General features: G+C 51.9%; 1 protein-coding gene across 2 annotated transcripts in view; it reads left to right on the top strand.

Annotated features, from left to right (window-relative positions):
• LTBP2 (latent transforming growth factor beta binding protein 2) overlaps window positions 1-13,345 on the top strand; it is a 113,607-nt gene that overhangs the window by 59,811 nt on the left and 40,451 nt on the right. For both annotated transcript variants that reach the window (XM_063596325.1, XM_008977905.5), the window contains exons 7-8: window positions 824-1,110; window positions 2,210-2,312. In XM_063596325.1, coding sequence (XP_063452395.1) covers window positions 824-1,110; window positions 2,210-2,312 — 390 coding nt within the window. The remainder of the gene's footprint in view (window positions 1-823; window positions 1,111-2,209; window positions 2,313-13,345) is intronic.

The raw sequence follows: 13,345 nt of genomic DNA, 5'->3' as shown, positions 1-13,345 counted from the left end.
CAGCTGGGCCGGCGGGACCCTGGGAGGAGTGCCAGTTGGGTGGAGGCTGTCACCATGGCTGTGACAGGGATAGGGAAGCTGCCTGTAGTCCTTCCTTTATGATCAAACCTCCCTCTTTCTCCTGGCCCTCAGCGCTAAGTTTCATTCCCTCAACTTCTCAGCCCCCTCCCATCGGAATTTATCGACTTGTTTTTGCCCTTTCCCTGTGCTGGGAACCTTGGGGAAGACAAAACAGTGTAAGGGCAGGGTGCCGCCCTCAAGGAATCCATGGGCCTGGGTAATAGAGGGAGAATGGATGGGAAATAGAATATCAGCATAAAACATTTCATTTTCCCTGCCTTCCATTATTAGGTGCCAAAAAAATACAGAATGCTTTAGGGGATCAGGGGATGGAGAGGCTCCTAAGCCCAGAGTGCTCTGGGACAGCTGCGTGGAGGGGATGGACTGCAGTTAGGCCTGAAACAATCGGTAGCATCTGGTTAAGCAGAGGGACTGGCACGAGCAAAGGCACGGAGGTGGGGCCATGCAGGAGACAGGGGGCTGGAGTTCCAGGGTTGGCCAGGGTCATGGGGGAGGTAGAATCAGGAAGGTAGCTTGGAATGTGATAATGAGGCTCCTTCAGTGACAGAGTTTGCACTTCATCCCGTCCCCACAAGGGATCATTCTGGGGTTCTAACTTGGGAGCAAAGAAATGGAAGGAGAGTTTTGGGGTGACACATAGCCAGTGGCCTGCCTGGCCCAGGGGTGGTGGATACCCTTCAGAGGGTTGGAAATGAGGGTGGGGCCCTGCTTCCCTGGCTCTGACTCTAGCCCCTGTGCCCAGCCTCCGTGAACCCCTCCCTGGTGAAGGTGCACATTCACCACCCGCCCGAGGCCTCGGTGCAGATCCACCAGGTGGCCCAGGTGCGGGGCGGGGTGGAGGAGGCCCTAGTGGAGAACAGCGTGGAGACCAGACCCCCGCCCTGGCCGCCTGCCAGCCCTGGCCACAGCCTCTGGGACAGCAACAACATCCCTGCTCGGTCTGGAGAGCCCCCTCGGCCACTGCCCCCAGCAGCACCCAGGCCTCGAGGACTGCTGGGCCGGTGTTACCTGAACACTGTGAACGGACAGGTGAGAACACAGCTCTGGCCTCAGCCCTGGATGCTTCCAGGATGGCAGTTGTCCCCAGTCTGCCCTTCTCCTCCTCTCTGTCCTCTTTGTTCTTATGGAATGTGAGTGTCTGCAGAGTCTCCCATTTCCCAGATGGGAAAACCCAAGGCATGAAATTGTCCATGTATGGAGAGTCTGGGCCTCCTTCCTGGGCTCTACTTGGTGCTTGTCAATACCAGGCACACAGAAGAGGACCCAAGGAAGTTCCCCTCTGGAGGAGCTGTCACCAGCATCCTCAGGTGAAGGCAGCCTAGAGATGCTGATCCTATGACCCCTGGCACATGGACCAGTGGGGCTGTTAGGATCTGGCCAGGAGTTTTTTATCCAGTTGAGGCTACAGTTGGGGTCACAGAGGTGTGGAATTAACAAATGGAGGTTAACCCCAAAGCCCTGGTGGTACAAAGATGAGAGATACTCCTATTGCCCTCTGGAACCATCCTCAGCTCATAATGGGAAATCAGGGAAGATTTTCTGAGGCCAGGCACCCAAGAATAGGGGTTAGACCAGACCCAGTATGGTTTTTCTTGGGGTTGCCAGGAAACCACTTAGTTTCCAGAAACTAAGGTATTTCCAGAAACCCTATCTGAGATTAGGGAACTGGAGGAGGTGGGACAGCCAAGGGGTAAACACCCTGAATTCCCAGATCGTCCCTGGCCTCTCACCTTGGGGTGTCCCTGAGCCTGGGGCTCTGCTCACAAGGCCCACTCTGTGGGTGACCCTGTGGTTCCCTGGAGGTAGGCAGAGGAAGCTCTTCCTTTAGGACCCTTTGTCTGTGGTTGGGGCCATGGAGGGTGGTGGTTTGCAGCCCCGCACAGGGCAGATCTTGTGTCTGGGGTGTCCCATCCACACACAAGGTTTGGGGCTGGGAGAGTGCATGGCAGGTTTCTCTGCTTCCTTCTGGGATATGGGCTGACTCCCTTCTCCCCTTCTTTGGCTGGGGACATCCTCTGGCAGAATGTGGGGAGTGAGCTCTGTGTCCTAGGCTTTCCTGGGACATCTCTGTGCACAGCCTGGGAGGGAAGAGGGGGTGGTCACAGGTGTCCATGGCTTCTCCTTCCAGTGTGCCAACCCTCTGCTGGAGCTGACTACCCAGGAGGACTGCTGTGGCAGTGTGGGAGCCTTCTGGGGGGTGACTTTGTGTGCCCCATGCCCACCCAGACCAGGTGAGTGCTGGAGTCCAAGGTCACATGTTGTGGAGGAAGCTCTCCCTGGGCCTGCCCTCTCCTGCCAGGGTTTCCCCTCCAGGGTGTCAGAGGCCAGGCAGGTAGAACAGGCTGGTAAACTGCAGACTTCCCAGACCTGCCTTGAAGGTGTTTCTGGCCAGCACTGAGGCTCCTGGCAGCCCTCTGCTGGTACAGTCTGTCCTGCCTGCTCCATCTGATTGCCTGCAAGGGCCTGCTCTCTCTTGCAGAGATTCTTGATCAGATTTTAGGGATTTCACTCAGTGTTCCCCTGCACACCCCTCCCAGATGCCAGGGGTCCAGAGATCTTGATTCAGTGATTCAGTGTTTTCTTTATTCTCTCCCTGATGGGGCCCCCAGGCCTCCTCTTTATCTCCTTACCTCCTGTTCCAGCCTCCCTGACTTTGAATTAGGGTTGAATGTCTGTCCTAGATGTCCTCATCCTTGGGGTATGGGAGCCCTAGTTCCTTGCCCTCTTTTGGACGATGGGAAAAACCTAACATGCGTTCATTCATTCATTCATTCATTCAGCAAATACTCACTGGGTGCCTTGTATGTGCCAAGGACTGCAATTTCAGGAGTGAGCAAGATGCCTGTTCACGATGCTCTCCCCAGTCTTAGTTGCACAATTGGGAGGAGGGTGACCAGATGCCTGTGCCTGAGTGTGGCTTCTGCCCATTTGTCTGTCTTCTCCCTCCAGGCCTCCTTTCTGGGCCTGGGCCTGAGCCTGGTGTGTATTTCCTTTGCCTGTCAGCAGTCAGCTTGGTCAATTAGCTTTGTCAGGAGGCTGGACAGGAGCCCAAAGATGGGAGGGGCAGGGCTGTTCCTTGCATCAGACTCAGCTGTGGAGCAGTGACTATATTTTCCAAACTAAAAATAAGTGTAGACGGTTTTACAGTGTGATAGAATTTTTGGCGAAGTAGCAAAGGGTAGTGTTCAGCTCCCAGGCTTAAATGTCTAACACATACTACGTACCAGTCCCAGCTCTTCCTGATCACCTCTCTCTGCGTCAATCTCCTGATCTGTAAAATGGAGATAGTAATAGTGCCAGCCTCGTAGGCTGCTGTAGAGATTAAATGAAATGATGCACATGCTTAGTATTAGGTCAATAAACCATGGCTATTACAATCATTATCATTATTGTAATTAAAAAGTATCCCTCAAGAAAGTGAGAAAGGAATGGACCCACTGCACAGGAGATGTGCATCAAACTGCCCAGGTCTCCCCTGTAGGCCAGAGATGTTTTTGCCACTTTTCTTCTTTCCTTGTTTTCTTTTCTCTTTCCTATCAGGCGTTGAACCCTTGAAACTTCTATATCCCACATTCTAATCAGTCGACAAATATTTACATTGACTAAGCCCCCATTTGAAGAGGCCATAGCATGCAGGCCCTGGACAGAGAGTAGAGAAGGTGGTAAAAACCGCACCTTCCTCTCCAAGCTTACAATTTAGTGGGTAGTCATAGATGGCTGGTAGGCATCAGGAATGAAGAGGTTTGAGCAGTGTCTGGTCAAGTGCTGAGTGCTGTGCAAACACAGGCAGTGGAACCCAGGCCCCTCATAGGTCCAGTAGCACCTTTTTGCAAATTAGAAAAACCTGCCCTTCCATTTGTTCAAGATCATCTTCATAAATATGCCAATCTAGGATGCCAATGATTCCCTTAGAGATGGTGCTTTTGTGCAGCGCACAACTTGCACATCTGTACACTATGGGATGGGGGCCCTACAGGCTAAACACTGTGGATCAGGGAAAGCTTCTCAGAGGAGGTGACTTCCAGGATGAGATTTGAAGAATAATTAGGGGTAGGACAGTTAAGTAATGGGGAAGAGTTTAACAACCCAAGGAAATTGCATGTGCAAGTAAGACCAAGAGAATGAGCAACATTTTCTGGAGCACAGTATGTCTCTTGCTGAGCCCTGCTCAGCCCTGGCTCTCCTGTAGAAAGGCAGACATGTCAGAAGGGTTAGGTGGGGCCAGGGCTCCCAAGTCCCTGCTCTGGGCAGGTTCTGGTTCCCAAGAGCTGGCTTATTCAGACAAGTGGGTGGGGGTCTCTCTCCCTTTACCCCATCAACCCTCTGAGGGGCATGCAGTACCTGCTGCGCTGACCAAGGTGCTGACCTGCCCTGGGACCTCCTGACCCAGTTAGGGCTGTCCTAGGAGGGAGCTGGCTTTTCTAGGTGGTAGGAACAATGAGATTTCATCCAAGTGGCAATTCAGGGGCAGCCTTAGAAGTTTCCCCTCCTTGTCTCAGGGCTCAGAAGCTGTCACGCTGTTGCCTCTGGAATCTGAGAAATAATGAAGGGGAAGAGTGGGCTCAGCTGCCAACAGCGTGAGTGTAAAGGAGTGGAGTGGTGCAGCTGAGAAACAGGCTTCCAGAAGGGCCTTCTCAGAATCCCGCTTCACTGCTGGGATTCTCCTCCCAGCTGAGGTCTACGCCCCTCTTGGAACCTTCCTCTGGGCAAGTCTTCAGCCCTTAAGGTGTCCTTGATTTGGGTACCAAGCATAATCCTGAGCTCTTGAGATGCAGCCCTCTGGGTGGGGTGTCAGCACTCAGGGCACCACAGGGTCCTTGGGTCAGTATCTCCTCTGTAATTCACTAAGCCAATCTGACAGTGATGTTAGTGGCCACAGACCTATCAGGTGACATTAGTGAAAATGAAAATAGAGCCACTCTGGATTCTTCACTTATATGTCACATCTGCCGCTTATAGGATTGGAGGGGACAGTGGGAGCACAGGGCCTGCCTGTCCCAAGCTCTGGAGCCCATCAGGGGTGCAGAGATGCAGGCTGTGAGGTCCATGCCAGGGCTGGCTGCTGCCAATGGAGGAGGATTCTAGGCCCGTTGCCCTCAGCCAGGGCTGACAGGCACCATGACCACATCCCCAGATCTTGGAAGCACTTCTGAGAGTGGGGGAGCCCTCCGCTGGAAGGGTGGGGAGCAGGAGAAAAAGGCCAGAGTCTGTACTGAAGCAGCTACCTGCTCACCCACTTGCTGCACTCCTGGTTCCACCTGTGTGCCAGCCTTGAGAGCTCAGCCCACCTGATGTCCAAGGAACCTGCTCCAAATACGGCTGGTGAGCTCGGTTCAGACAGGGCTAGAGCCCAGTGGCGGTGGGCACGGGAGCAGAGCTCTGTGGATCAGGTGCGTGCAGAACACCAATTGTACCCCTCCCCCAACACACCCAACGCTCAGCCCTTGCCCTCGCTCCGCCCCATCCCAGATGGTGGCCTCCCCCACTGTGTTCAGAACATCTCAGCGCGCTGGGCACCAGGGTACAGACCCTGGAATGTCAAGCATCCCAGCACACTGAGCAAGAAATAACAAAAACCAGGGCAACGTAAACATCAAAAACACATGAAAGGCACCTCGCTTCATGCCTGAACTGGGCTGGGGTGGGCACATTTCTTTAAGTGGGGATGACAAGGAAGCTTCTATACAAGAAGCAGAGGAAGAAAAGACAAGCTGCCAGGGCAGGTTTGGGGAAGGTTGGCAAGACAGACAGGACTTCTGGATCCTAGATCATCCCTGGCACTAGTGGCTTTGCCTCTCTGAGCCCCTATTTCTCCTCTGATAAAATAGGCTTATGCTTCTGGGGGAAGCCTTTGTCATCCCCAGTAAAGTGTTCTAGCAAATCAGGCAGTGGTGGGATTGATAGGGTGAGCAGCCTGGGAGTGGCTTCATGGCTTCCCTTCAGTCACATTTTGGCTTTGAGGCTGTGTGCTGGACTGTTGAAGAAGGTCCCAGCAGAATGCCACTATTCCTGACATGGAAAAGGACTGCCTTGAAGTCTTAATTGCATGGCATAGGTAAATCCCTTTTGTTCCAGAATGCCACAGAACTTGCATGGAGAGCTGGCCTGGGAGTCAGTCTAGACCAGCCCACAGTTCCCCTCTGCTCCCTTCACTCTGAGTGGTAGAGGTAATGTGTACCCAGCTGAACTCCCAGGACTTAGCCTGAGCCAGGTCTTCCTGACCCCTTGGGATTTATCAAAGGGTCCCAGCTCATAGCCCTCTTCAATCCTCCTGCCAGAGTCTGGAGAACACACGGTTCTCAAAAGCCACTTTGATTGAGGCCACATTTTTGAGTTTTCATCTGAGAAAGACAGACATCTGGGCTGACTGGAAAGTTGGCCACTGCCCCATCTGGCTTGGCACTGGCTGTGTCAACCCCCAGGCCCCTTTGCTGGGACAGGCGGGGCTGGCACATGGCTCAGGGCCTACAGTGGTGGGCTCCAGCTGTTTGCCATGAGATCGTCTTGCCATTTGCCTGGGGTGGGTTGAGTTCACCTCTGAACCCAGGGCCCTCTGTATCTCCAGGGAGAACAGATTCTCTTGCTCTGCCCTTTCAAGGAACTCTGCACCTTTCTCTCTTAAACCAAGAATAGCCGCCAGTTCCTGAACTTTCACATTACACTGGGCCCTTCACATGTTTTGTCTCACTGAGTTTGTACAGCCACCTGCAAGCCCAGGATTTTTAACCCTATTTGATGGATGAGGAAAATGGAGCTCCAAGAAGGCTGAGGAGCTTGTCCAAGGTCATACATCTAGGGCAGGTAGAGCCAGGATTCCAACCACAGTATGTCTGACTCTCAGCTGAGCAAGATCTCCCTAATCATTCTGGGGAGACCTGAGCCTCCCTGAAGGAAACAAAGATCAGGATGCTAGACTGGAATTCTGCAGCCAAGAGGATGCGCGTCAAGATTGGGTTTTGTGAGTTACTTGTGCTATATCCGTCAAGAAGATTTGGGTTAGATAGAGGGGCAGGTTAGCAACATGTAGCCCCGGCCTGTGTTAAGAGAAATAATTGCCCTAGGGAGAAGGGTGTAGGCTTTCCCCCATGTGGTTCTCAAGAGAAATATCCAATGTGTGGTGTTTCTGGTAACCAGAGCTCGACTTGAAACTGATCACAAGGGACAACTTATTAAAAACTGCAGGTGCCCAGCAATAAAATGGGTTGTGCCTAAAAGTAGTGGGCTCCAGATCACAGGGAGAATGACTACCAAGAACAGATTTTTCATAGGAGTCGACAAAGAAAATTGATTTTTGAGGAAATGGGGGTTTTTAGAGATGTTTGAAAATGTATTTGAACCTTCCAACAGAAAGAAGGCTTTGCTTTGGTCCTGACCCTTGCCCACGACGAGAGTTATAGGTGTAGCTCTGTGATGCCAGCCCCTGGGGAGGATGGGTGTGGGAGGGTGCTGGGGGCATGAGGGGCAGAGAGCCTTAGGGCAGGTCACAGCAGCAACACCATTATTATCACCCTCGTCGTCATTCACAACCATTTATTCAGAGTACTTATAAGTGCCAGGCACGGTGCTAAGTGCTTTTTCATTTTCTTGCATCCTAACAATACTTCTAGATGTTGGGTGCTATTATCCCCATTTTACAGAAGAGAAAATTGGGCCTGAAACTCCCGGCCTATCTGACTCCAGATGCCTGCTTCCAGTCACTCTGCAAGTGGCCTCTCTGTGCTGCTTCTTGCACCCGGCACAAGCATTTGCTGAACTGGAGGACCCCGGCTTGGGGAACAGCTGTGCTGGGGTGGGGCTCCTGTTCTCTGGGATTCTGGATGAGATGCCCAGTCCCCTACTCTAAAGAAATGGGATTTTCAGAATTCCAGTTGTCAGCTGAAAAGGCAGTGTCTCTTTGGCTCAGAGATGTTCTGAGAGCTTCTTCCAAGGGACTTGAGGCCTGCTGGGAATGAATTGTGCCTCAGGCTTAAGTGAGCACCCTCCCAACCCAGCAGGGGTGGGTGTCACTGACATGTGGCACCTCTAGCCCGGAGAGCGGAGGAAGGGCTGGGGCAGGGGTGGCTAGGTGGCACCTGCCTGAGCCAGGGGTCTGACCAGACTCTTTTTCGACCTCACTGTTTGTGGTGACTTTGGTTCTATCTTGCTCTGAGGAGGCAGTCAGAGGCCATCTTTGGGCAGAATGTCCATAATCACTGGGAGGCCCCACTGGTCCTTCACCAAGGAGGGAAATCTGAATAATGGACATTATGAGAATTCCTAAAATGGGACAAGTGTTGTGCTCAGAGTTGTACATGCTTATTTCGTGTTCATAATAACCCCATGAAGAGGGACTTATCATCTCCAGTTTACTGATAAGAAGACCCAGCCTCAAAGAGGTTGTGTAACCTGCCCAAATTCACCCAGCTAGTGAGGGACAGTGGGCCAGCATGCCAGCCTTGAGACTGTGGGGAAGGAAGGGAGGAAGGGAGGAAGGAAGGGAGGGAGGGAAGAAGGTAGGAAGGAAGGAAGGAAGGAAGGAAAAAGGGAGGGAAGGAAGGAAGGAAAAAGGGAGGGAAGGCAGGCAGGCAGGCAGGCTGGCTCTATAGGGTTTGTGCCATGCATCTGCAAGGTTCAGTCTGACATTTATTGTTTCAGCAAAGCTAATCCTCACAATGACTCCACAAGCTGAGTCTTCGTCCTCACTTTTTTTTTTTTTTTTTTTTTGAGACGGAGTCTCGCTCTGTCACCCAGGCTGGAGTGCAGTGGCGCAATCTCGGCTCACTGCAAGCTCTGCCTCCTGGGTTCATGCCATTCTCCTGCCTCAGCCTCCCAAGTAGCTGGGACTACAGGTGCCCGCCATCACGCCCAGCTAATTTTTTGTATTTTTAGGAGAGACGGAGTTTCACCGTGTTAGCTGGGATGGTCTCAATCTCCTGACCTCGTGATCTGCCTGCCTTGGCCTCCCAAAGTGCTAGGATTACAGATGTGAACCACCGTGCCCAGCCCAGTCTCCACTTCTACAGATGAAAAAATTCAGCCAGGCGCGGTGGCTCACGCCTGTAATCCCAACACTTTGGGAGACCGAGATGGGCAGATCACGAGGTCAGGAGTTTGAGAACATCCTGGCCAACATGGTGAAACCCCGTCTCTCTACTAAAAATACAAAAATTAGCTGGGTGTGGCAGTGCGTGGCTGTAATCCTGTTTACTCAGGAGGCTGAGGCAGGAGAATTGCTTGAACCCAGGAGGCAGAGATTGCAGTGAGCTGAGATCACGCCACTGCACTCCAGCCTGGTGACAGAGCTAGACTCCGTCTCAAAAAAAAAAAAATTCAGGCTGAGAGGTTAAGAAATGTGCCCCAGGTCACACAGGTAGTCAGAGTGGAGCCTGGGATTAGATGTGGGTCTGGCTGCCCCAGCACCTGCACTCCTACTGGGGGAGTAGAATTTTCTCTCCAGCTTGCCCTTCTGAGGTTTGCAAATCAAAGGGGCAAGGCTCCAGCCTGCTCATGCGTCCGTGTGGCACTGAGCTTGGCCTCGCCAGGCATGTATGTGTCTGTCCCTGGGCAGAGGGGCTGTGTGGTAGGGACCTTTCACATCTCCCTGCTGCAGGCACCTGTCGTCGCAGGCTGAGATTGGCACAGCTTGTAAACAGCCCTGTGGCCAGACACTCTTCACTTTCTCCTCCACAGCTCTACTCATGGAGTCAGCGCCAAAACTGTCTCGAGAAATTAGTTTGCCTTTACTGAGGCCTCCCTGGGAGTCCCAGCAGCCGAGGGGAAGAGTTAGCAGGGCAGGGGCAGGCTGCAGCCAGGGGCCCATCTGCTTCTTTCTTCAGTTTGTGAGCAACCGAGGCACGGCAGAGGGTGGACAGTGCCGAGGCCAGGGAATCAGAAGACCATATGTCCCAATGTCCTTACCAGGAAGGTTCCCCACATCCGCCCTGCATGCTTCATGGGCATTTGTGATGTGAATTCCTTGGAGTTCAGGTCGGTCCCCACTGATCCTGGGCAGCTGCTTTGGCTTTCCCAAGTCTAAGAGTCTGAAAGGCAAGGACACTGCAGCCCTGCAAGGCCTCCTTGAAGCATCCGTGGGAGTCACAGCTTAGCCACTCTCTCTCCCCAGGTCTCACAGATTCTCTTCTTTCTACTCTCTGACCCCTTACCCCTTGTGATAACCTTGATCTGGCTGAGGAGCCACAAGGGGTAGGATGAGTTCTACACCATTTCCTTTGTCAGTTCCTCCCGGCACTTTGGTTATGCACATCGTGGAGCACTTACCAGGCATCTGATCAGTTCTTCTGACCTCCTTCTGAGTATCCCTACTTTTTTTTTTTTCTTATTCCCTCGCCTGACCCCTCATTTAAAAACAGGGTAGAGGTTTCCTAGGAAGGGTGCTAGGTTTTCTACTGGGCAGGTACCTCCATTGGTCCCTAGGGTTGTCTGCCTAGACACCCCTAAGGCTTTTCACAAATTTATTTATTTGGAGGCAGTGGGGAGAATGGTTCAGAATTTCTCCTCTGGAGCTAGACTGCCTGAGTTCATAATCCCAGCTCTGTCCACCAGCGGGGTGACCTTGGGTTTGTTTCATAACCTCATCCATTTTATGGATGAACCTCAATTTGCTCATCCATAAAATGGGAATAATATTAGTAAGACTCTCCAAGGGCTCTTATGAGCATTAACTAAGTTAATTCGTGTAAAGCCTTTATAATAGGGCCTGGCCCATAGTAAGTGCCATTTGAGTGTTTGGTCTTCTTATTTGTTCCTATTTTGACTGAGTGCCCACACAGCTCTAGGTGTCATGCTTGGCACCAGAGACATAACGGTGATGAAGAAGAAGAAGACAAGGTCCTTGTCCTCACGTAGCTTATGCTTTGTGGAGAGATGGAAAAGTAAACAGGCAGCCATGACACACCATGAACTGAGTTTTTCAGCTCAAAAGCTAGTGCTGTGACTTGGGCAGGGCTATGTATTGGGAGCATGCAAGAGGGACACCTGGTGTGGGTGGCAGGGATGGTGACAGGTGTCACCTGCCTTCACCTGTCACAAAGCTCACTGGCTGCTGAATTTTCACCCTGAGCCATATGGCCATCTAAACTTCCACTTTCTCCCAAGGAGATTTAACCTGAATTTAACCTACATATATATAAAAATATATATATAACCTATATATATTTTAAATATATATATTTTTAACATATATATATATATATATATTTTTTTTTTAAGATGGAGTCTCGCTCTGTTGCCCAGGCTGGAGTGCAGTGGCTCCATCTTGGCCCACTGCAAGCTCCGCCTCCTGGGTTCATGCCGTTCTCCTGCCTCAGCCTCCCAAGTAGCTGGAACTACAGGCACCCGCCACCACGTCCCGCTAATTTTTTGTATTTTTAGTAGAGACGGGGTTTCATCATGTTAGCCAGGATGGTCTCGATCTCCTGACCTCATGATCCGCCCGCCTCGGCCTCCCAAAGTGCTAGGATTACAGGCATGAGCCACTGCGCCTTATTTATTTATTTTTAAGACATGGTCTCACTCTGTTGCCCAGCATGGAGTACAGAGGCATGATCTCGACTCACTGCCACCTCTACCTCCTAGGCTCAAAGAATTCTCCCACTTCAGCCTCCTGAGTAGCGAGGACCACAGGCTCATGCCACCACGCCCGCTGACTTTTTGTATTTTTGGTAGAGACAGGGTTTTGCCATGTTGCCCAGGCTGGTCTCGAGTTCTAGAGCTCAGGTGATTCACTTGCCTCAGCCTCCAAAAGTGCTGGGATTACAGGCATGAGCCACCATGCCCGGCCTTAACCTGATTTTTTGGATTCAATGCTGTACTTGGTCTTATAGAAGCTAGGAACTAGCCCCTTGTAGACTGTCTCTGAGAGGTGTGAGGAGGGGTGCTGAGGGCCCTGGTTTTGGGGTGGAAGTTGTTGGTAAAAATGGGAGTTTCCCCAGAGACAGTGGCTTGGCATTTATTTCCCTCTAGAAGCCTGCCTTCATGAAGAATTGCCCACGCAACACACGCCCTTCAGGCCAGCAGGGGGGCAGGTTCCCCTTATTAAGGAGGAGACCACTTTATATAAAAAGCACATACATGTATCCAGACTAATGGGTGGACCCAGCTCCTCTGAGATTCACTCATTCCTCGGGTTCTCACAGTTTTCTGCAGGTGCCAGCAGCTGGTTCCACTCTTGCTTCCTGCTCTCATCCAAGCTCTCTGCTGCTCCCCTTCTGATCACTAAAGAAGCAGGGGCCTCTGCTTCCTCCCTCTCCCTCTCCCTCTCAGTCTCCGTCTCCGTCTCCCTCTGTTGCCCAGGCTGGAGTGTAATAGCACAGTCACAGCTCACTGCAGCCCTGACCTCCCAGGCTCAAGTGATCCTCCTACCTCAGCCCCCAGAGTAGCTGGGACCACAGGCATGAACCACCAAGCCCAGTTAATCTTATTTTTTTTGTAGAGACGGGGTTTTGCCAAGTTGCCCGGGCTGGTCTCAAACTCCTGGACTCAAGGGACACTCCTGCCTCGGCCTCCCAAAGTGTTGGGATTACAGGTGTGAGCCACCATGCCCAACATCATTTCTCCCTCTTGACATCTAGAGAGTTGATACCTTTCTGGCCTGCTGGCTCACCCAGCTCTTCCTGATCTCTCTCTCTCTCTTAGAGAAGCACAGTGGAAGGTAGGAGAAAGGATGTGGCCTTCACAGCTAGAGGCCCGATTTCAACCCTGCCTCTGCTCCAGCAACTTTGTTACCTGGGTCAGTTACTTACCCCTCACTGAGCCTTGCTTTCCTAATCTGTAAAATGGGGATGACGGTCCCTGCCTTAGGGCATAATTGTTGTGAGAAACAGACATGACCATGTGTACCCATGGCCTTGCAATTCTGAAGCACTGGACAAATGTGCACTTGGTCTCTTTCCTCAGCCCTCTGGCAGCAGCCTTGCATCATTCTTTCCCACCTTCTGCTCCTCATAATGTTCACAGGCTGCATCTAATCAGCCTGCCTTCTGAGTTTCTCCAAAGGACTTCTCTTTCTTCCCTCCTCTCTGTCCTCAGTTTATACCACCAGGCCCCACGCCAGGGACGTGCACATTTCCCAGCCTCACTCTCATCTTTCCATCTCCTTCTCAGCGTTTTCAGAATCCCCGTGTGTCTCCACAAGAGTGGCCTTCTAGGCTGGACCCTGGTCCCTACATGGAACGTGCAAATCCGGAGCAGGCCAGTCCTGGCAGGAAAACATTTTTGAACTTCAGTTTACATTTTTTAATCTTAAAAAAGTTAAGCGTTACTAATT

This window comes from Pan paniscus, chromosome 15 (assembly GCF_029289425.2).
Source record: "Pan paniscus chromosome 15, NHGRI_mPanPan1-v2.0_pri, whole genome shotgun sequence".
NCBI lineage: Eukaryota > Metazoa > Chordata > Mammalia > Primates > Hominidae > Pan > Pan paniscus.
Note: the sequence above shows the minus strand (reverse complement) of the source record. Positions and strands in the feature narration are given on the sequence as shown.